This window comes from Microtus oregoni, unplaced genomic scaffold (assembly GCF_018167655.1).
Source record: "Microtus oregoni isolate MIOR12 unplaced genomic scaffold, Mior012 000022F_ref0000154, whole genome shotgun sequence".
In the NCBI taxonomy this organism is placed as follows: domain Eukaryota; kingdom Metazoa; phylum Chordata; class Mammalia; order Rodentia; family Cricetidae; genus Microtus; species Microtus oregoni.
In genome coordinates this window covers 9976956-9997272 of record NW_024543081.1, presented here as the reverse complement: position 1 = coordinate 9997272, position 20317 = coordinate 9976956, and the positions used below count along the sequence as shown (strand labels likewise).

The window sequence follows — 20317 nt, the reverse complement described above, 5'->3', positions numbered from 1 at the left end:
CCTCCAGATGCCGTTGCTGGCATCTTCCAACACGGCAGGTCTTTCTGACCTGTGAGACTCCTTGTCATTGCCTCCCTTCTTAGTCTCCATCAGTTCATCTGTAAAATGCAGTGACGCAGAGGCCTTGAGGCTTCCTGCCCCCCCCCCCCCCTCCCAGGCTGTAGCAATCCCTGGTGGCTATGGGCAAATGTCAGGGTTAAATTCGTTTCTGAGCTCGGAGGTGATGGAAGAACCACAAAGCTGGAAGGGTCCGAGTGGCAGTTAGGAAGGCGTCTGAGATTAAATTCTGACTGGAACCCCCTAACATATAGTGGGGGCTCTCATCCCATGTCAGGAGAACATTTAGGGAGCCCCAAGCATCAGCGCTAAGCCAACAGCATGGTGAAGCGCCCTGTAGGAAGCACCTGCCCCAGACCCTGACCTCTGCTACCCCGAGAAGAGCTGATTTAGGGTAAACAAGCTTTGTTGTTGTCCAGATAATGGTTACTTTGTAATTCGGTCAAGCCCTACATCTCAACACACCTCGGATGGAGCTCCCGGGCCAGGGCACTGGAGACTCAACTCCTCCCACTCCGTATGTAATTCTAGATTTCTCCTCCCATCGATTCCCTTCTTCACCCTTAGCCTTCGCTGGAGGGCTAGGCGTGCTGACACGACCTCGGACGAGGGGAAAGAGGAGGGGAGGCTGGGAGGTGCGGCGGGAAGCTTGCAGCAGGCCAGAGCACAGGAAAGCTATGGGGCTTCACGGCTGATTTCTGGGAAGAACTTTCGACATTCGTGAAGATTTAAAGACACCCAAGTGTGGGCAACCTAAAGAGCGCGGAGTTTTAAACATTGACTTCATTCGTTTATCAATCAAACTGTCGCCTGTCCTGAGCCTCAGTTCCTTTGTGGGTAAGTGGTCAGGATAAAAAGCACCGAGCCCTTGGGAGTACTGTGAGGACCCTAACTTGGATGATATACGCAGACCTGGCCAGCGGCGATGTCTGTGGATACTCGGGTGCGGAGCGCGCGCTCGCAGACGCACTGGCGCGGACACCGTGGCAGGTCCGCAGGTGACGAGAGGCAAGTTAACGGCGCTCTTTCAGCGGTCCTGTAGCCTCTTGGTGGGGCCGGGGATCTCGAGCTGGGTCGGGAAGGGAGAGGGGCGGGGCTGGCGCGGCCACCTATCAGGGCCCAGCCCGCCGCTCACATTAACCCGCCTCCGGCCAGCGCCCCCGACTCTGCTAGCGCCGTCCGGACCGAGAGGTGTTCGGGCAGCTCGCCCACCGCTACCCAGCGCAGCCCGACAGGTAAGCGCCAGGTAGCCTCAGGCCAAGCGGCTGGAAGGTTGGGGACCGGTGTCCAAGTCCCTCGGTGGCCCCGGCTCCGAAACGTCCCCTCCCTGGCTGCCACCCCAGAAAGAGCTAGCCGCGTCCGCGTGCTCCGCCGCGCATCCGTGCAATGCGGCTCGGCCCCAGGACACGATGAGCAAGTGCCCCTCGCTGTCGCCGCTCCCTCGGTGTCGAAACCTTAAGGGGTGCGAATCGAGGCTCTGTGCTGTGCGTCTGAGATCAGGGCGCGGCACTGCCAGCGTAGGGCGACCAGGCTCGGCCCGGGCCGCAGGCGGAAGATGGCGTCGGCACCTGTCCCCGCCAGGACCGGCGAGTTCGCATCTGTCCCTCCCTCGGGGATCCTGGGATTTGCACCGTCCCTGCGGCGACCTGGTGGTTTACACCTGTCTCCGACAGAATCCAGGTTTCACATCTGTCCCCGCTGGGACCTGGGGGAAAGGGAAGGGGGGGATGCACGTCTTTGAGGGGACAGCAGAAGGGCCTTTTTAAGAGACTCGGGCAGACCAAATAGGTACTTCTTCAAGTTCTTTGTCACTTGCCCACGCTCAGGAGCAAGGACCCGCCCGACTGGATACCCCAGAGGAATCTGCCTTGCTTGTTACGTCGGATGTTTGTGTGGGGCTTAGGGACCCTCAGGAAGGTCGGCCGTGCGCTACTCCGGGTCAGCGCTTTGTGTTCGTGCTGTCCTCTCCAACCCTATGGTCTTGCAGATGCATGTAGCTTTGTAAACTGTTAATTGCTGCTCCCAAGTTCAATGAGCCACCTTGCAAAGTGTTGCTGTTTCTTGTTGTCATTGCCCCTGCTGTTCGTAACACTGTTACTGACGCCTGGAGCCAGCTGCAGCTTCCTAGAAGGCCAATCTCCTTCCTACTTTGGGAAGGGGTCAGTGAACCTTGCTCTAAGCTGAAGAATCGCCTAACCTCTGTGGAGCAGGAGGTCTGGTTTCAGTTAGAGAAACTGAGGTTTATGCCCCAGTTGTCTCTTCTTGGCTGTGTGGCTTCCTACAGGCTCCTCCGCCATTCTGCACCTCAGTTTGTTGAGTTTGTGAAATATTAGGTCTACTGTGGTGGGAAGGAACCCCACCCAGGAGACTGCTGAACTACTCAGCAATGCTGCTGCTGTCTTGAGTTCCACCCCATTTGAGCATATTTTGGAGGAGTAACTTTCTGTATGCTTATTGTTGCTGTTCTGCAAATATCCACTTGGATACTTGGATACATCTGGGGCAGCTGCTGGCTTTGGATGTAATGTCCTGCTGTGGGGCAGGTGTGTACTCCTGACCTTCCACGTGTGTTCCTCCCCACCTCTTCACTTTCCCCTACTTTCCCCTACTTCCCCCATTTTGTCCCCCTCTATTCTCCAGGATTTGAGGATTGCTTTTTTGGTTTGCGGCAGTGTCTCATGTAGCCTCGCCTGCCTCGAGCTCACTATGTAGCTGGATATGGTATGGTCTTGAATGCCTGATCCTCTTCCCTTCACCTCTGGAGTCCTGGGATTCCAGGTGTAGTCACTGTGCCCAGTTTATCTTCTGCTAAGGCTGGAACTCATGGTTTTGTGCGCACTAGACCAGCACTACCGACTGAACCCCCTATTTAATTTTTTCTAGACACAGTTTCTCTGTGTAGCCTTGGCTGTCCTGGAACTTGCTCTGCAGACCAGGCTGACCTCGAACTCACAGAGATTCACCTGCCTCTGCCTCCCGAGTGCTGGGATTAAAGGTGTGTACCGCCCCTGCCCAGTACCTTCTTTATTTTTTCTTAAGTAAGCCCTCACCATGTAGTAGAAGCTAGCCTGCATTTTCAGTCCCCCTGCCTCTGACTCCTGAGTGCTGACTCTTAGTCTGTTTTCTGTTACTAATAACACAGTGCCCCAGATGGAGTGACGGCCATCTTGCTGGCAGAAGACACTCATTGTGTATGTGATACTTCCGACTCACAACCTTGTCTCATTTTATTCACCTGCCTCTAAATACCACAGTGAGGTTGAGTTCTAAATACCTCACAATGGGGATTAAATTTCAACACTCCAAGCTTTGGGGACCCTCGGGTCACACCTAACCACCACACCGTCACCTTCTGAGCTCAAGGGCACCGGGCTGATGCTGATCTTAGCTGCTGTATCTCTGTAGTTTCCCAGTTAGGTTTAAAGGTTGTCTTTGGTTTTGCTTTGTTTTATAATTTAGAGACAGGGTCCCACACTGTATAGACCAGGCTTTCTTTGAAACCTCGATCCTCCTGCTTCTGAGAGCCTAGGTTTATGGACCGATGGCACCAGGCTTATTTTTTTATTTTTCTTAACTCAAAAATGTTACCCTGCCAGAGGATGCTGGCTTCCAGCCCAAGCTTGAAAATGCAGAGTGTCATTTTCCAACCTGGTGACAAGCTCATTTAACTAATCTTCTTCTAAGCTGTCTCCTAGTTAGTATTTAAAGTTACTTTTGTTTTCAGTCCTAGCGCTGGGACCCTGGGCTTTGTGTGTTTTAAGCAACACTGCCTTTGAGTTCCACCCCAGCTGCAGCTGATCCTTTTTTGTAGGAATATTTCTTTAAGCACTGGGACGTTTGTTGGTTGTTTATTTGTTTTTCAAGACAGGGATTCTTTGTGTAGCCTTGGCTGTCTTGGAACTGCTTTGTAGACCAGGCTGGCCTTGAACTCACAGAGATCTGCCTGCCCCTGCCTCCTGAGTGCTGGCACTAAAGGTGTGCGCCATCACCATCTGACTCCTAGGAAGTTTATAAGACATCAATACAATAACCTTTGCGGGTGTCTAGCTGGAGCGTCATCTTTTTTTTTTTTTTTTTTTTGTTTTTTGGTTTTTCGAGACAGGGTTTCTCTGTAGCTTTGGTGCCTGTCCTGGAACTAGCTCTTGTAGACCAGGCTGGTCTCGAACTCACAGAGATTCGCCTGCCTCTGCCTCCCGAGTGCTGGGATTAAAGGTGTGCGCCACCACCGCCCGGCTGGAGCGTCATCTTTTGACACCTGTGAGAGGTCCTCTGTGTCTAACGCTTCTTGTTGTCTCACTGGTCAGTTGCTCTGTCCTAAACTCTTGTTTGTCTGAAGTGGCCTCATGTATTTGTGTCCTGACTCACGGTAGTCTGCGGGCTCTGTGAGACAAGGGATATCAAAGGGTAGGTCTCTGGTGCCTGTCATAGCTTGGGCATTTGGAATAAGTAACTCTGGATAGAGGGGTTGCCTGCATGCTGGGCTCTCTGTAAGATCGCTGACATACAGAAATGAAATTACTGCTGGATTCACTGAAAGCAAAGAAAGCTGGGACCGTGGACTGGAGATGTAGCTCAGTTGGTAGAGTGACTGGATAATACACCCAGATTCCTGAGTTCAACTCCCAGCACCGAATAAACCAGGGATAGCAGAGAACATCTGTAATGCTAGCGTCCTGGAACTCCCTCTGTAGACTGCCCTTGAACTCACAGAAATCCACCTGCCTCTGCCTCCTGACTGCTGGGATTAAAGTGGTGTGCCACCACCACCGGCTATACTAGCACTTGCGAAGAAATAGGAGGGGCAGAAGTTAAAAGTTGCTCATTTTTGGCTACATATTGAGTTGGAGGCCAACCTGGAATACAGGAGACCATGTCTTGAAAGAAGAGAAACAGGGTACAGCTAGCCATCCTGTCTCATGTTCCCGTCCCCTCACTTCTCTCTTAGTGGCGGGAGGGAGGGGGTAGTTAGAAGGACATATTGGCCCGTGAGACTTAGAGCAGTCCCTGCCACAGGCAGTGTTTCCCCCTCTCCCTGGAAAGCATCCTGTTTTTAGTGAGTCAATTACATTCGTGGACAATTGATGGCTCTTGCTTCCCCGGCAGCTGACGGAGAGGATCCCACGAGAGAGTCACTGTTTTGCTGTCTGCCTGGAACAATTCAGAAACTGTTTCAAGGAAGTTCTGAACGATGCCCGGCTTTTGTTGGTAGTGGCCACCAGGAAGCCGCAGTGGGTCTGGACTGGACGTGTGTGGCTGCTTTCTTTGTCCTACCCTTGGCTGGCTGAAGCTAAGCCTTAGGGGAACAGTGTCAGCAAATACATTCCCGGCACATTTCTTGTTGGCCTTGAGGCAGGCAGGAGGGGCGGGCAAGGTGGCCAGGGCACAGGGTGGCACGAAGAGGGCAGCTGATTTACCTAGTGTCAACATTAGGTTGTGACAATACAAAACAGCCTCTGGGCACTGCCAAGCAAACCTGTTTTTCTGGAGATGAGAGAAAACTTGGTGCCCAGTTACTCTGCCTGTGAGGAGACTTGCCATACTGGGAAGGGCAGGGAAGGAGAGCCCACCTGGATATCTGGTGAAAGACGGTGCACCGGAAAAGGTGAAAGTTAGGGAACTGAGCAAGTGTTTTTTTCATCGGAAGAGGAAACATTCACAAGGAAGGGACTGCAGTGAGGAAGCACCCCCATATGGGGACCAGGGCAAGGCCAGCTATGCGTAAGGACAGCCAGAGAGGTCCTCAGGTGTGGCAAATGAGAGATGGTACCTAGACCCAGTGGGCAGGGGGTGGTTAGCGTAGACATTACTTCTGTGGGCCTTTAATGAGCATATCCTCCTTAGGGCACGTCTCCAGCGAGGCTCTCTTCCTGTCCTAACGGGTGACCCCATGGCCCAGCATGGGTATATGTCCACTCTAGGGTCCTCCACACAAGGGCGTTGTCTGCTCTGTCCCCGTGTGCTGCTCATTCTCCATGTTTTCCAGAGAACTTCCTCTGCTGCCACACGCTGCCATGCCTTCTCCCTGGGCAGACAGACAGGTAAACATTGATTGAGGCCATAAAAGGCCATGTGTCCAATCCAGGTCAGCTGACCCAAGGTGCTGGGACAACAGGGTGAGGAGAAGTTGAATCCTGTCCTGGAGATGGGAGGGCTGAGGAGCAAGCGGGTCCCTGGCCTACCTGGAGCATGGGATGCTGAAGGCTTAGTAAAAGGATCTGGGTGAGCCCAGTACCATCAGAAGGAAGGAGGAGGATGGAGTCTGCCTCCCAGAGGAGCCCAGTAGGTTCTGGGGTTTTGTACCAGGACTTGAACTTTCCAACAAAAAGAATAAGAAACTGAAGGGGAAGATGGTAGCTTATCACTCTGTCCTCTAATGGAGACAGAAAAGCACAGAATTCTGGCTTTGTGTGTATGTGTGTGTGTGATTTGAGACTCAGGAGAATTGTTACATCGCAATACTCTGCTAACTAGAATACTTTCTAGACTTTATGGTGGAGCTGGGGGTGGAACTCAGGGTCTTCTGTGTACTGGCCAGGTGTTCTGTCATGGAGTTGGGGGCCCCAGATGGCAGTATTCTCAGAGAGGATTAACCAGGCAAACATGCCCTGAGCTTCTCTTTCTTCCCTGATGAAGAATTAGGCGTCCAGGAGGCCTAAGGAATCTGTCCAAAGTCACACAGAGCCCAGGGGTCCAGAGGGCCATTTTTGACAAGGAGTTTACACCAGAGAAACACTTGTTAAACCAAACACTTGTGGGTTGGTCTCCTGTCACGTGCTCAGCAAGAAAGCTAGAGGAAGGAAACAGAATCCAGATGGACACGGTCCCCTATACATAGCTGAATGTCCTTATGTGTCTTTCTACAGTTCTCAGGCAAATTAAAGATCTGTGAGCAGCCAGGTGCTGGGGTCAGGGATGATACGCAATTAAATGCTTTTTGTCAGACATTTAAGTGGGCTGAGGCTGTGGCTCAGCTGGTAGAGTCCTTGTCTATCATCCACGAAGCCCTGGGTTCTTTTCCCAGTACTGAATCAAACTGGACACAGGAGAGTGACTGAGGAGGTGGAGGATCAGAAGTTCAAAGTCATCCTAAGTTATATTTTGAGTTCAAAGCCAGCCTTGAAACACAGGGTACTTTGTCTCAAAGAAAGGTTTACGTTGTCTGTAATCAAGTGTGTAAGTTCCATCACCCTCTTCGAAGGTTTGCTTCTAGATCTTTCTTCCATGAGGTTCCATTTACAGATACTGATGAACATCTCCGTGATCTATGGTAGGCCACTCACAACCACCTTGTAACTCTATTTCCCCGAAGCCTCATGCCCCCTTCTGGCCTGCAAAAACATTGTGCCCATGGGATGTGCATACATGCAGACAAAACACCCAGAGTAAAATAAATCTAATAGTGACTTTGCTCAGGGATAGCGCTGAGGTTGGTGGTGACAATGTGCCGGCGAGACCAGGGCTGAACCTTCAGGGTTACTTCTTTCTGTGTTGCTGGACAACACCCACAGACACGAATGCCCCTTTTTATGTCCTTCCCTTTCTCTCTCCTCCCTGTCTTCCTTCCTTTTTCCACTGTTTCTCTGTCTCTGCTGGGAAGTCAGCCCAGCCCAGCCCAGCCCAGCCCTAGCAAGCTGTTTGGATATCTTCAGGTTCCTGGGAAAAGGGGGTCCTGAGTCTGGAGGAGGATTGGGGACTGCACAAGGTTTAAAAAAAAAAAAGAAAAAGACAAACATCTCTCTATTCCCACCAGTTTGAGCCATTAGTTTTTCTTTGAATTGATGGTGCCAGCCACAGGCATGGAGTCAGACTTCAAGAGGCCAGACACATTTATGGTTAAAAAATAATGCCATGTCCCTCCTCTGGCTGTCATGCTCCCCCATCCTGCTGTCTCTCCTCCTTTGAGAGAGAAGTTTGTGCTAGTAGGTGTATCTGTCTGTCCTGTGTGTGTTTGTGAGTGGGTAGATTTGTGGAGGTCAGAGGTCAGTGATGGCTGTCTTCCTCAATCACTCCCTATATTTTTGGGGACACAGTTTCTTACCGAAGCTGAAGTTCACCAGTTTGTCTAGACTGGCTGGGCAAGGAGCCCCAGGGATCCTCCTGTCTCTCTCAAGAGTCAGGCTAAGAACCGTCATGAAAGGCTTTTGTATGGATGCCAAGAACTCATGGCCCACCCCATGACTGCGGGTGCCTCCAGGGACACATGGCACATGCACCCACAACTCAGAATGTGCATGTGAAACTTTGGTAGCTGCCGTTCGAGCCCTCCTGAGAGAGGGAACTTGCCTATTCAGAGTGGAGTACTGGGGCTATGGTTGTTCGCTGGCTGTGGTTCTAGCTGCCTCTGAGTCTGCCAGTTCAATAACCCAGCTTTGAAGGGGGAGGGGCAGTTTCGAGACAGGGTTTTTCTGTGTAGCCTTGGCTGTCCTGGAACTCACTCTGTAGACCTGGCTGGCCTTGAACTCACTAAGTGGCCTGCTTTAATGGAGGCCCTGTATGGTGGTGGTGGTGGTGGTGGTGGTGTGTGATATCTCATCTTTTCACAGACCTGGGGTGGTACTGGTATCAGCTGGATTCAGAGAGTTTAGGTGATTGGTCTGTGGTCACAAAGCAGGAGCAGAGAAGGAACTGGAGCCTAGTTCTGTCTGTCCATACGTTCAGGACTTTTCCCAAGTTGTGCATGCTACTAGCACTTGGTGACATTCCAGTTTCATGGTCTGGGGCTAGGGTAGTGCATAAGAAAGGCAGCGAGGAGCTCTGATGTTCAGCTAGGGATGCTCAGCTGGCCCACCCAGCTATGACCATCCAGATGACTTTGGGGCCCCAGGCTGGTTCCATCTGCTCTTAGTTTGAATATCTGTGAGGTGGGCAGCAGGGTTCTTCCTGTTTGGTGCTGGGGGCGCCAGATAAGACATAGCTAGCGTGGGGCCGTGTGGTGGTGGCGCATGCCTTTAATCCCAGAACTTGGGAGGCAGAGGCAGACGGATCTCTGTGAGTTTGAGACCAGCCTGGTCTACAGAGTGAGTTCCAGGACAGGCTTCAAAGCTACAGAGAAACCCTGTCTTGAACAACCAATAAGAAAGAAAAGAAGAGGGGGCTGGAGAGATGGCTCAGAGGGTAAGAGCACTGGCTGCTCTTCCAGAGGTCCTGAGTTCAATTCTCAGCAACCACATGGTGGCTTACAACCATCTATAATGAGATCTGGCGCCCTCCTCTGGTGTGCGGGCATACATCGAGGCAGAATGTTGTATACATAATAAATAAATAAATCTTTTAAAAAAAAAGAAAGAAAAGAAGAAAAGATGCATTGTGGGAGTCTCTGCCAGGGACTGAAGCCCCAATGGCCCCACGACAGTATCCCAGTGTAGAAGTGAGAATACCCGAGGCTCAGATCAGTTTACTGGTCTGCCCAAGGACACCCCGCAACCCGTTTCCATGATCTAAACTACCAGGGAAACAGCCATATCCCGCGTGGTTGGGTGGAAGTAAAGGGAGGCAGAGAGCGGCTGTGAGGGCTCCTAGTGTCTGGGAATGTGATGCCCGGGCTGAGCTCTTCGGGACCCGCAGGAATGGCCAGTTTCCCAAGAATGCCCAGGTGATGGGCACTGCATTCGCAAGGGTCCAGGGTCACAGCCTGTTCCAGCTCACGGTTGCTGGGTGTGGTCAGAGAAGGGACCAAGACTGGGTGACTGGCTGGAAGAGAGACCCCATAGTGGTTGTTGCGTGGCCCTTGAAATCTAGGAATCCACACACCACACAGTTGGGCAGGTTAGCCCTGAGGCTTCTGCCTGGTGGAGGTCTACTAAAGACAGTGTGGCCAGGGTGGGGGTGGGGCTGGCATTGCGACTCGGGAGGAATCTTCCCAGTCCCAGGTCCACATGTGTTTGCCCTCTCCATTCTGATTCTTGACCTTAGGTGGACGCAGAGGCTCATGGGAAAGGCTTAGGTAGCTGATTTCTGATGGCGGTGGAAGGGTTACCGTGGACATGGAGGAAACTAATCCACACATGGAACGAAGCCTTGTTTACATACCCATCACGTTCTAACAGGGACAAGCGGGGGCCTTGTGCCTGGACAAGGAGCCCCAGCAGTGTGGCTGCATTATCTCCACTCAACAGCAGGTAGGATGGGAAAGGTGAAGTGTTGGGATTAGAATGGTAACCCGAGATGAGAATGGGGTCTGTCCCAGGCCATCAAGATGGGAGAGCAGTGGAGCTCAAGAGTCTTCTAAGGAAGACACATGGGTGGCTGACCCTCCAGCAGGGCCTGTTCTCTCAGGCCTCCGGTAACAGCAGCCATCCAGTGCTGGGGATGCTGGGAATTCAGGCTGAAGGATTGAGGATCAAGGTGAAGGCCAGGTGTCCAGCTTCAAGGCTGAATGAAGTTCCATTCCACTGTGGCCCTTGTCTGGGAGCAGGCTGGGAACAGGGTCTGCCCTGAGGTGGAAACAGTCTAGCCTGGAGGTGAAAGAGAGGTGGAGGCTGGGTTTAGGGAGACAAGGAAGCAAAGGAGGGGACCGATGCAAATGAGGGCCTGGTCTGCTTTCCCAGGGAAATGGCTTTGCATGCTGAGTCACTCGGGCCTGAGCCTCTGGGCAGCGAGGTTCTGGACATGGTTTCATAAGGACCACCCAACATATGTGCACATGTATGTACATGCACACGCAAGCACATGTATAAGCACACATTTGCAGAGGCTGCTTCTAGTCTGTACCACTCTACGACGTCTTGACCATAAGCGAGTCTGTGTCTTTCTTTATCTGCATCTTCAATGTTACTTCTTTATTATTTTGTTTTTAGTATCGTGAGATGAAGCCTTGGGTAGCCCAGGATGTCTTTTAACTGCTGTGTAGACCAGGCTGGCCTTAAACTCTTGATCTTCTTCCTCCACCTCCTGAGTGGGGGGATTACTTGTACCATCACCCTGCTTCTTTTGCAGCCTTTATGTAGGAGTTTTAAGAGTTTCTGCAGGAAGGTTTTTTTTTTTTTTTTTTTTTTTTTATTTTCAAGACAGAGTATCTCTGTGTAACAGCTCTGGCTGTCCTGGAACTTGTGTTGTAACTAGGCTGGCCTCAAACTCACTGAGATCCACTTGCCTCTGCCTCCCTAGTGGCTGGGATTAAAGGCGTGCACCACCACTGCCCAGCCTGTCTGAATATCTTGACCTGAAGCTTTCTTTTTCACTGGGATTATGGGTGAGTGCCACCATGACCAGTGACATCATTCTTGCCTAGTGGGTGGAGCTAGTGACTTCGGCACATTGACTTCTGTCCGCTCTGACATTCCACAATACCATGAGTGGGTGTCTGGGATGTTTCGTAGACACACATACCTGATGACTTGTTGAAGGAGGCTTAGCGGGAAGGAAGGAACCCCCTAGGTGTTCGGGCTGAGCGTTGCCCTTGCCCCTTCTGTGGCTTCTGCTTCCTGACTGTATTCTCTCTGCTTCTCAGTGAACTGGCGGTACAGTGACATGGTCAGTGAGGTCAGGCTGCTCCTGGGAGATGGTGACATTGCTGGCTGCTGGCCAGAGTTGGGAATGGCTTCCATGAAATGCAAGTTCAGTCTGGGAAAGGGCCTATCGTGGCCCATCAGGGCTCTGAGTGGCTCTGAGCCAAGCTAGCTAGAGACCTGCTGGTATCTCTATATTGCAAATCCTTGATCTCCTTTTTTGTTTTTTAACCGCTGCCAAGCACTCCCTGGGGCAGATAGGTCAAGTGTTTTGAGTACGGTACCTGTGTGTACGGTACCTGTGTGAGCACCCCGGTGACGCCAGGTGACCTTGCCTGGCTCCTTCCCCGGGTCATAGCCTAGTGGTGTTGGGGGGAGGCATGCTCCCACTTTACAGCTTTGCAGCTCTGCCTGCAGGTGCACTGAGCAGGTGGAGCCCCCTTCCCTCCTGCTGCAGCCCACAGCTTCCACCTCCAGGCGAAGGTGTTGCCCGGCAGGTGCGTCTGCTGGGCTGTGTTTACACTTCTAGTCCTTGCTGCCGTTGTCCTGTGAGACTTGAGCTGTCGTTGGGAACAGATGTCGGCCTCCCCTGTGCCTTCCTCTTAGGAGGGGAGACAGCCACCTCTTTGTTGAGACAGAAACTCTGGACAGGTATTCTTTTTCCACTTCTGGAAGGAAGAACAATGCTGTCCTTATATGGCTTCTCAAAGCCCAGAGCTCACCACGCCTCCCTACCTGCTGTGGTAGTTGATGATGTCACCTCATGTGCACTCGGCTCCTTGATCGCACACAACACGCATTTGGGCTGCGCTGCTGACAGTCACCTGTCTTGAGTCAGCCCTGAGACACCTGGAGGGTCCCAGCTTACATTCTAGTCCCCCGAGTGCCTAGGCTTCCAACCATCTCTTTCTTTAATACAGGGAGTGGTCAGTGGGACACTTCGGTGTTTAGCCTCCGGTGGCCTCTGGAAAATGGTTTTATGCAGTGTGCCTGTAGTCGGCTCACCTCACAATGGACATTGGTCTGCCTTGGCCTGGGGACGGGAAGTCTTGGGTCACTGTTTATTCTTAGCTCAGGCATGAACTTTTCCAAGACCATGTTTAAGTTGGTTCTTGTGTGTCAGCGTGTATGCTGGGGATGAAGCCAGGGTCTTGTGCTCTGCCCCTCACTCGGTTGTTGGGAGGTAAAATAAAGGAATCTCCAGTCTGGACACAGCCCAGTGCAGGGTAGAGAAACAGGCTCGAGCCAGCAGGACCTGTGTACGGTCTTCAGGATGGGTGCCAGAGTCTTTTGGATTTGAGATACCACCTGCTTATATGTAATGAACCAGACTAAGGACTAAGGGAGATGGCTGCTAGTATCCTCAGCACCAACTCAGAAAGCCAAACCTGGATGTGCTTGCCTGTAATCTTAGTGCAGGGGCAGCCGAGGCAGGAGGATCCCTTGGGCTTGCTGTCGCTAGCAGAAATCAAGGAAGTCACCAACATTGATCTCTGGCCTTTTCATGCACACCTGTACACACACACATGTGCGTGCATACAAAAGATGTATATAATTTGAGACAGGGTTTCTCTGTAGCTTTGGGCCTGTCCTGGCTCTTGTAGACCAGGTTGGCCTTGAACTCAGAGATCCACCTGCCTCAGCCTCCTGAGTGCTAGGATTAAAGGTGTGAGCCACCAATGCTTGGCTCAAAAGAGCTATCTTGGGGATGAGGTCAGAGTCTACATAGGAAATTCGGGTACCTTTCTTTGCACTTTCACATATTATTATATGTAATATAATATTCACATATTATTATATGTAATATTAAGTGATTCTGTGCATGGGATAAAGTTTCTATACTCTGAGTCACCACATATGCTGTGTGATGTTAGGGCTCAAAGTTTTTAATTTTGGATTCTTAGCTGTTCATTCCCCCCTCCCACACACACACACTTTCTCGTGGATTTTCAAGATAGGGTTTCTCTACATAGCCTGTCCTGTAACTCGCTCTGTGGACCAGGCTGGCCTCGAACTCACAGAGATGATCCACCTGCCTCTGCTTCCTGAATCTGAGATTAAAGGTGTGCGTCACCACCGCCTGGCATTTTGTTTTTGTTTTTGAACAAAGTCTGTGTGTCACACTAAGGTTTATCTGGGCTGGAACTTTCCGTGTCTCCCTAGACTGGCCTTGAACTCAGATCACTCCTCCTGTCTCTGCACTAGCATTTGACTTGGGCTGTCAGAGCGTCTAGATCACACTCTCGTTGCCTTGATGCCACGGACTAAGGCTGCCCGGTCCCATGTGGGGTTCACTCTGGTGAGTCAGTCACAGAGTCCCACCCAGCCCGTCTCAGTGGAGATGGAACCAACCATTACTAAAGTGTGAGTCACCACTGTGAGCGGTCCAGAAGCTTCTGACCACAGGAATTGGAAACTGGGAATTTGAACCTTGAGTAGGCAGGGTGTGGCTTCCAGTCTTGAAGTTACTTGGGCCAGGCTTTCAGTCTACCATCCCTGACTGGCTGCTGTAGCTCTGGCCCTCAGCCCTACGTTCACGACAGTCGGGTGGGGAGCTGTCTTGTCCTGGATGGTTCCTTTCCTTTTTTCTCTTCTGTTTGAATCATCACTTCATTGCAAGGTGATGTAACTATTTACAAGCTCATAAGTAGTTCAGTTTAGCCGGGCAGCACGTTGCTGCAAATCACTTATTCAGAATGATCACCAGACAATTCCAGACGCAGAGCAAGGATCGGAGATAACCGGCTGACTGAGCGGTGGGTGTAAGCCACCAAATGGACCTTGATCGTTTCTTAGGAGGGGTACAGTGTCATTGCAGTAGAGCATAGAGGAAGAGTTCGCCATGCAGATGAGTTCTCCCTTAGTTAACTCTCTATTTCGTCTCAGTTGAGATAGATGCACTCGCATAACTGGCTGAGCTTGAGCCTTGTTTTAAGGCGGCATCAGGCCGGACGGTGGTGGCGCACGCCTTTAATCCCAGCATTCGGGAGGCAGAGGCACGCAGATCTCTGTGAGTTCAAGACCAGCCTGGTCTACAAGAGCTGGTTCCAGGACAGGCTCCAAAACCACAGAGAAACACTGTCTCGAAAAACCAAAAAAAAAAAAAAAAAAAAAAAAAAAGGTGGCGTAAGATCCACAGTGCCCTTGGGGCTGCCTCCCTTTCCTGCAGTGCAGAGAGATGCTCTCCACCACACACTTCTCCACCCAGTCTGTTGTGCTCTTGCCCCTTGCAATCCATCATGTCCCGTGCAGAGATATGGTGGTCCAGGCGACTCTTGACCTCCTTACGTGTTCTGTGTAGCTGTCCCCAGTAGGTGACCTCCCAGGCCAGGGCACTATTAGTCCTCCGAATGTTGCAGAGGTAATGGCGTTTCTGAGCCAGTGCCTGCCGTGCCTTCTTCATGTCCTCTGCCTCCTGGATGTGTGTGATGGTCTACTGCTTTACTTTAGGTGAGCAAGTTTTCGCTCATTCAGTTTACCAACAAGCCAGGTGGTGGTGGCGCACTCCTTTTAGTCCCAGCACTCAGGAGGCAGAGGCAGGCGGATCTGTGTGAGTTTGGGACCAGCATGGTCCATAAAGTGAGTTCCAGGATAGCCAAGGCTACACAGAGAAACCAATAATAATAATAAATAAATAAATAAAATAAAAAGTTTATCAACAAATTCTCCAATAAAGGTCCCATGTTTTTTAATCCCATAGCCAATGGCCCCTACTACTGAGATGGAAGAGAAGGTCTCTGGGGATAGAAAACATAAAATAAACCCAGTTCTAAACACGCAGGGTCCTGTTACACCAGTTTTAGGACAAAGGATGAAGAATTTCTCAGGGGTCAGTCCAAGATGTACTTTTCCTCAGGAAGAGGTGGGAGAGGGGCCGGCCAGATGTGCTGTCCTGTGTGAAAGAGCCTTGTTGCCTGTAATATTCCTGGTCCCAGGAGCTGCCTTCTTCAGACATGGGGCCGCTGTGGCGGTGGCAGAAAGTTCCACCCGGTACAGCATGGCCTGCAAAGGTTCAGACGGTGGTGTTTGTGTCCCTGTGACACAAGCTTGGCCTTTGCTCTTTTTCTCCCAAGCCTGTGTCTCTGAGACCTCTCTGACCAGGTTTGGTCACATGGCCAGCACTGCAAGGGATGCTGGGTAAGGGAGTGGGTAGGAGGGTCTTGATGGGCCTCCATGAGGGAGGGTGCAGAAGAGTTGTCTGAGCAAAAGTTGAGGGATGGTGAGAGAGCGACACGAAGTCAGAAGCTTGAGGGAGGGGGGCTCTGAAGCACTGTGTGGCCGCTTTGGGTTTGAAGATGCATTGATGGCTACAGATGTGTTTAGATAAGGAAAGTGTGTTCTTGTGACAGACTGGGGTGGGAGCAGTGGGGAGTCTGCTCAGATTCTTTGGGCTTCCTGGTCTTCAGGGGACAGCAGGACTAGAAGCTTTATGACTTGCTTCGGGAGAGGCAGTCCAGCTTGTGTGAATGGCCTCGGTGATGGCATCTCTGGTTTCTGTGACTCATTCTGGGGGCAGAGGAGGGTCAGGAACGTTCAGATTCCAAGGCCTTGCAGTCCCCATGAGCTCTGCTGTACCCAGCATGCCAAGTGCCTGCTTTGGTCTTGTGTTCTGAGCCCCAGCGGCCCCCACCGCATCGTTTTGGGGAACCTAGTCACGCTCGGCCTATTTTATCCCACAGAGGACATGTCGGAGGCAAGACTCATGGCCAGAGACCTCATCAAGACTGTCCTGCATGACCAGGTCCCCCAGCCTCCAGTGGCTCCTGGGCCTCCCAGCGTGAAGGAGCCCGTGGAAGAAGAACATGTTAGTCCTGTGAGAGATCTGGACCTCGTGGAGTGCCTGGAGTACAGGTAGGGCCCGCTGACCAGTGTCCTTCTTTGGACGTGGGGTGAAGCAGCACCTTCTGTATAGAGCAGAAGTAGGGTGGAGGTTGAGGAGGCTCCGCAGCCCACAGGGCTCCTGACAGTGATTCCTGGGTCTCAGGACCAGCATGCCGCAACCTGGGCCATCTGGCTTCACTAGGAGGGGGCATGTTTGCTGTTGCCACTGTGTCCAGATAGGGAAGGTCCCTCCCTGCTCAGGCTGTGAGGCCCATCACTTCACTTCCCAGTGGAAAAAGAGCCACCATACTGGCCAGGGCAAGTCTTTCTGCACACAGGCAGGCAGGTCAGTACAGGCTCTCTCTGTGTGCCCTCGGCTTCAGCGTTCACTGTCACTCTGGTCGTGGAATTAAGATGGGGCTGTTTGGGTGCCTGTCTCACTTCCTGCTCCATTCCTGAGTGAGTTGAAGCCTGGGACAGTGTTTATTTGGGGGGGTTCCCAGGGTATAGGTGGGATCAAAACTTCCCAGCCCGGTTGCCAGGCAACCAGCCGTGCTGACTCCTCTCACTCCTGTCACCACCAGAATCGAGAGACCTGGGACACTGGGTCAGCGGTGCAGGTGGCTCCTAAGATCCCCTCTGCAGGGACTTTCCAGGAGCTGCTGAGGCATTGGTGTGGAATGTTCGGGCAAACCCCAGAAAGGGCTTAATCAGGCTGGTTTCAGTGTGTGTATGTCTTAGGTAGGGTTTCTGTTGCTGCAATGAAACACCATGGCCAAAGAGCAAGTTGGGGAGGAAAGGGTTTATTAGGCTTACACTTCAACATTGTTGGTCATCACTGAAGGAAGTCAGGACAAGAACTCAAACAAAGCAGGATCCCGGAAGCAGGAGCTGATGTAGAGACCATGGAGGGATGCTGTCTACTGCCTTGCTTCCCCTAGCCTGCTCAGCCCACCTTCTTATAGAACCCAGGACCAGCAGCCCAGAGATGACATCATCCTCCATGGGTGGGGCCCTCCCTCAGTGTTCACTAAATGAGAAAATGCCTTATAACTGGATCTCATGGAGGCATTTCCTCGGCTGAGGCTCCTTCCTCTCTGATGACTCTAGCTTGTGTCAGGTTGACACAAACCCCAGTATCGTGTGTGTGTGTGTTCACCACACAAGTGTTTCTCATTTCACTGGAGAACTTTTGCATTTTTTTAAAGATTTCTTTTACGTGCATGAGTGCTTGCCTGTACGTATGTCTGTGTACTGTGCAGAACTCAGAAATGTTGTATCCCTAGAACTGGAGGTACTGGTGGTTAGAAACAACCACCTGGGTGCTGGGAGTTGAACCTGGGTCTTCTGCAAGAGCAACAAGGGCTTTTTGTTGACTGCTGGGCTATCTTGTCAGTTCCTAAGATTCTTTTCTTTTTCTTTTCTGTTTTTCAAGACAGGGTTTTTCTGTAGCTTTGTAGTCTGTCCTGGAACTAGCTCTTGTAGTAGACCAGGTTGGCTTCGAACTCACAGAGATCCGCCTGTCTCTGTCTCCTGAGTACTGGGATTAAAGGCCTGCGCCACCACCACCCAGCGAGATTTTCATTAAATTGAAGGTGTGCACCATTACACTTGGTTCACTCAGGAATTTGGTTTAGCAAGTGTGGCTAGACCAGGGCCTGTTAGTCACTCTCGGTCTGAAGAGGGTGCAGACGCAAGTGTTTCAGGACTGGGACAGAGGCAGGTCTTGGAGCAGGAAGATGAAATGAGGCCCAGTTGAAGGGGGCTCAGAGCACCCCACTGCTCCTACCATCCACTGTTACCATCAAAGCCCACCAGGTAGCACCCCCCTCCCCAAGATCCTCTAGGGGAAAGGTCAGGTGATGGTTTTTCTGGGCTAAATTGTCCCTGGCTTCCAAACAGGTACATGAGACACTCTTAGTATTAATGTGTGTCTGAGTTCCACAAGAGATGGACATGGGGTACAGACTGGGGTCGGTCCCCTATTGGCCCCTCTGATGTCTCAGTAGCCCGTGGCCTATCCTGTAGGGTCACATTTGAAATGGCCTTTACTCCAAAGTGTACTCATGGATGAGAGGGACACCAAGGTTTGCTGCTGGCCCCCAGCAACCCACTGCCCACCTCTCTCTGGGCCCTGAGTGCCCCAGGAACACCCGGGTGGGTGGATGGTATGACCTCCCAGCATAACCGTGCCTAACTTCCTGGCATCTTTCTGCAGAAATCAGGTGGCCCTGAGGCTGGCCTACATCGGTGATGAGATGGACCTGTGTCTGCGGAGCCCCCGTCTGGCCCAACTGCCCGGGATTGCCATGCACAGGTAACCAGCTGCCCAAGTGGGCAGGTGGAGCCAGAACCAGTATAGGCCTGGGCCCTAAGGGTGGTGCCCTGCAAACCTTGGAAGAAGTGTGGGAGCTCCCAGGCAAGCTTGAAACCCTTTGCTTCCCAGCCCCCAACCTTTGCTGGGTCCCCCAACCTTGCATCTGGCCGTAGCAGTAGGTCAAGCTTCACCCAGGGTCTTTCTGTTGCCCCTCATCAGGCTGGACAGTCCTGAGAGGTCCCAACTCCCAGGGCAGTGTGGACTAGACCCCAGTGGCAGCCCCTCGTTTGGTCTCCGAGGAGGAAAGGTGTAGGTAGTGACTTACTCAGTGGCCTTCAGAGTGGTAAAGACCACTCTGGGCAGAGACCCAGAATGCAGTCTAGGAGACTTTCTTAGTCGAGAGAGCAGGGTGTCCGAGGACCACAGAGGCTGTGTGCCATGTTGTACGTCACGCTGTAATGAGTCACATGTGCAGGTATCCAGTGTCTGCTGCTACAGTAACCACCTTGCTCATTCCATGTCTTACAGACTCGCTGTTACCTACAGTCAGACGGGTGTCAGGGGGGTTTTCAGAAGCCTGATTCGTGGCCTCACCAATCTCAGGGAGAACATCTGGTCCTGGAGAGTTCTGACTCCTGGCACCTGGGTAAGAGCCTTGACACCTCTGGTCCACTGTGTGTGCTGTCTGGTTTGCCATAGTCTCCACCCCTCTCTAGAGCTTCCTTCCACTTCCGCCCCATCCCAGAAGCCTTAGTGTGTGCAGCAACTGCTTGACTGGCTGTTGAACTCGCGAAGGTTCAAGTACACACTCAACAGTGCCTTCCGGTCTCTGCTGAAGGGATCCTTCCTCTGCCAGACGGGACCCTCTCTCAGCCATGGTCTCAGTGCAATGACGGCTCCCCTGGTCACCTCCACTGGCTTGAACGCCCATGTTCACATTGTGACCCAGGACCCCCACTTATGCTTGGTCCCAGTCCCCAGGAGTGGTCTCTGCTCACCCCAGATGGTCCCTAGGCCTCATTCTCCCTTTCCTCTTGGTCCCACAGGTGTCACCTGACCAGGCCCGCGGACAGCTGTTTCCCATGGTGCTGTTGGTCCTCTTACTGCTGGGCGAGGCCTTGCATTTGCAGCTTCAGTGAAACCCAGTGGGGCGGGGCTGGTCCCTGCCCCTCAACCACCCCCCTAGAGGTGCCGGCACCCTAACTGTGGTGTTTCCTGACTGTCCCCCCCCTTTTTTTTTATATTTAACTCAGGATAGTGCTGAGATTTCATACAAGTTTTCTGGGTTTTTGTAAGGCAAATGAATTCACCGTACCTCAGGGGCATTACTGGTTAAATGCCCTTAAGGCCTGGCTGGCTCTTGACCTCTGCCTGCCTTTCTCTCTGCAGGCTGGGCCTGTGGCCACCAGTGGGGGGAGTGCTGGCCACACCCTTGTTCGTGAAGCCTTGAGGCACAGAATCTACTGGACTAGATTCTTTGGGGTGAAGAGTTCAATAAAGTGTTGTTTCCAGGAGAGTTCAATAAAATGTTGTTTTCAGCCAGCTTCCCCTTAGGTCTTCTTGGGGGGCTGTCACAAAACTGAATATAGATGGTGATAGGGGGAAAGGGTGTCCTTTGTCCCTAGTCCTGCAGATCCTGCCTGCACCCAAGGGCCATAAGCACCCCAAACCCCTT

The 20317-nt window shown here is 52.1% G+C and overlaps 1 protein-coding gene and 1 pseudogene across 2 annotated transcripts; one reads left to right on the top strand and one right to left on the bottom strand.

Annotated features, from left to right (window-relative positions):
• Positions 1-691: 691 nt before the first annotated feature.
• On the top strand, positions 692-20174 carry Bik (BCL2 interacting killer). Of its 2 annotated transcripts, none has more exons than XM_041672476.1 (5): positions 692-894; positions 16184-16355; positions 18544-18642; positions 19171-19288; positions 19689-20174. In XM_041672476.1, exons 2-5 carry the CDS (start codon positions 16189-16191, stop codon positions 19779-19781), a joined length of 477 nt encoding a protein of 158 aa, XP_041528410.1. In that variant the 5' UTR covers positions 692-894; positions 16184-16188; the 3' UTR covers positions 19782-20174. The 2 variants fall into 2 exon arrangements, with proteins under 2 accessions (XP_041528410.1, XP_041528409.1); XM_041672475.1 differs by lacking the exon at positions 692-894 and adding an exon at positions 1222-1292.
• LOC121461448 lies at positions 1513-15503 on the bottom strand (annotated as a pseudogene).
• Positions 20175-20317: the final 143 nt, after the last annotated feature.

What these genes read in the sequence shown, in the direction of transcription:
- Bik (XM_041672476.1), top strand. Translation starts at nt 16,189, where the DNA reads ATGTCGGAGGCAAGACTCATGGCCAGAGACCTCATCAAGACTGTCCTG. An exon ending in GTGGAGTGCCTGGAGTACAG is followed by an intron (nt 16,356 to 18,543) that starts GTAGGGCCCGCT and finishes ATCTTTCTGCAG; the next exon opens with AAATCAGGTGGCCCTGAGGC. An exon ending in TTCTGACTCCTGGCACCTGG is followed by an intron (nt 19,289 to 19,688) that starts GTAAGAGCCTTG and finishes TTGGTCCCACAG; the next exon opens with GTGTCACCTGACCAGGCCCG.